The 2,348-nt window shown below is 45.9% G+C and overlaps 1 protein-coding gene across 1 annotated transcript; it reads left to right on the top strand.

Annotated features, from left to right (window-relative positions):
- Positions 1–383: 383 nt before the first annotated feature.
- LOC104537927 (heparan-sulfate 6-O-sulfotransferase 2) lies at positions 384–2,148 on the top strand (the record flags this gene model as incomplete). The annotated part of the gene is made up of 1 exon (XM_010180950.1): positions 384–2,148. A coding segment is annotated over one exon (759 nt), but the record flags the coding sequence as incomplete, so codon positions are not given.
- Between the last annotated feature and the right edge of the window lie 200 nt (positions 2,149–2,348).

A 2,348-nucleotide genomic window follows, 5' to 3' on the forward strand; every position in this document is an offset into this window, starting at 1 on the left:
GTAAACTTGTTGGTCCAGCTGTGTTGTACAAGGAAAACAAAAAAGCCAGGGCTACCTATGCCCTCCTTGGGTTGAGGCTTCCACCTTGGGAGATATTTGAATTATTCTCTCAAGGTCTGGGGAGAGCATCAGTGGAGACGCCTGACAGGAGCACATTCCCACAGAGGGAAATCTGGGGCTCCTTTCCCCCTCTGTAGAGGCAAAACTCGTTAAGCACAGCCAGCCGTGTGCAGATGTAGATACAAACCTTCCTGCTCCCCTCAAGGGTGTTCAGCCGTCCTTCACCCTGCTGAGGTGAGCGTGCAGACGAGCACTCTGCAGCAGGGCTCCTGAAAGCCTCCTAAGTGCATCTCCAAGTTTCTATTGATTCTGAACGTTAATGCACTGTGTGCTGGAGACACACGAGACTAAACGCTCTGCCTTCCTCTCCCCTTGGCAGGAATTTCTACTACATCACCATCCTGCGTGACCCCGTCTCCCGGTACCTGAGCGAATGGCGCCACGTCCAGCGAGGAGCCACGTGGAAGGCGTCCCTGCACGTCTGCGATGGCCGCTCCCCCACCACCGAGGAGCTGCCCAGCTGCTACGCGGGGGACGACTGGTCGGGCTGCTCCCTGCAGGAGTTCATGGATTGCCCCTACAACCTCGCCAACAACCGCCAGGTCCGCATGCTTTCCGACCTCAGCCTGGTGGGGTGCTACAACCTGTCGGTCATGCCCGAGGAGCAGAGAAATAGGGTTCTGCTAGACAGTGCCAAGGAGAACCTGAAGTGCATGGCCTTCTTCGGCCTGACCGAATTTCAGCGGAAGACTCAGTATCTCTTTGAGAAGACTTTCAACATGAACTTCATCTCGCCGTTCACGCAGTACAATAGCACGAGGGCCTCCAGCGTGGAGATAGACGAGCAGACTCAGCAGCGCATCGAGGCCCTCAATTTTTTAGACATGGAATTGTACGATTACGCAAAAGACCTGTTTTTGCAGCGGTACCAGTACATGCGGCAGAAGGAGCACCAGGAGGCGCGGCGGAAACGCCAGGAGCAGCGCAAGATCCTGCGGGCCAAGCAAGCGCGCCTGAGGGAGCGGGGCGAGAACAGCTCCAGCACTGACTACATAGGGAACGTGGAGCGCTGGCGGCGGTAGTGGGGGCTCGCCGGCCACCCCGTGCGGAGCCCAACCCGACCCACATGGGAGACCATGGAGCAGCCCACGGGAAATGTGCTTCTCAAGGGTTAGAAGCAAAAAGAGGTTAAAATGTTGCCTTTGCAGTTGCCTTTGCAGTAAATGTTGTACTGTACGTGGAACACTTAATCTTAGCGTGTAATTAAATTGTCCTTTTTAGGTTCGTTGGATTATTTATGAAATACAGGAGCCAAGTAGGCTCATCGGAAATGGTTGCTTGGACGTTTATTTAAAAGAAAAGAAAAAAAAAATCCTTAAATTAGTTATGAGTACAAAATGGGATGATGGAAAATGTTCGTGATGCTCGGCTGAAATCTATCTGGGAAGCAAACTCCTTTCCTAATAATGAGCATTGAGCATACTCTCACCATACAGTACATGAGCAAAACCTTTTCCCTTTGATTTTATCTTAATTTTATTTTAAAAATGTGTTTTCAAGGGCACCGACTGCTTATATTTACCAAGTTAATGAATGGACAATGAAGGGAACAATAAAGGTCTAGAAAAAAATACTGACTAGTTTTCTGTATAATATTGGCTTTTAAAAGGAATAGAAGTGATTTCTCTAGTTATATAAATATTTAAAATTTTAAACTTTTTCTACCTACTGCTGTTTAGAGTTTTAAGCTTGGTCTATCTCATATTAAAGAATAATTAAAAAAAAAAGACATTCATACTTTTCTGAACTCAATGCCAATGACATAAATGCATACTAAATAAAGACACTGCTTCCAGAAGTTTTCAGGGCAGTATGATTTTAACCATTCTGGAAAACTTCCTGCACATCTTCATGATCCATAAAGTGTTTTCAAAATTATAATCTTGTGACAGTGTCTGATTTTAAGTCTTTCTTACCCATTAGAAAACATAACGCTGAATTTATCATTCCTTAATAATTGGTGGTGTAAACTAGACGAAATTATGTTGCGGGTATTTGTGTAGTGTCTTTAAAAAGTCCTAAAACTCTCTAATCCCAGCAATATTATGAAGAGAATTGCTCAATGAAAGAAGTAGATTTACACTGAAGTTAGGATTTACTTCCAGTAAATCTTTGCTACACCAGATACGAACGGGGCTTTTTTTTGTCCACGCTCTTGAGCCCTTCTTAGCGATGACAGATGAGCAGTGACTGAAAATGATGGAAACCAGTTTTACCATAGCCATAGT

This window comes from Mesitornis unicolor, unplaced genomic scaffold, assembly GCF_000695765.1.
Source record: "Mesitornis unicolor isolate BGI_N332 unplaced genomic scaffold, ASM69576v1 scaffold14633, whole genome shotgun sequence".
NCBI lineage: Eukaryota > Metazoa > Chordata > Aves > Mesitornithiformes > Mesitornithidae > Mesitornis > Mesitornis unicolor.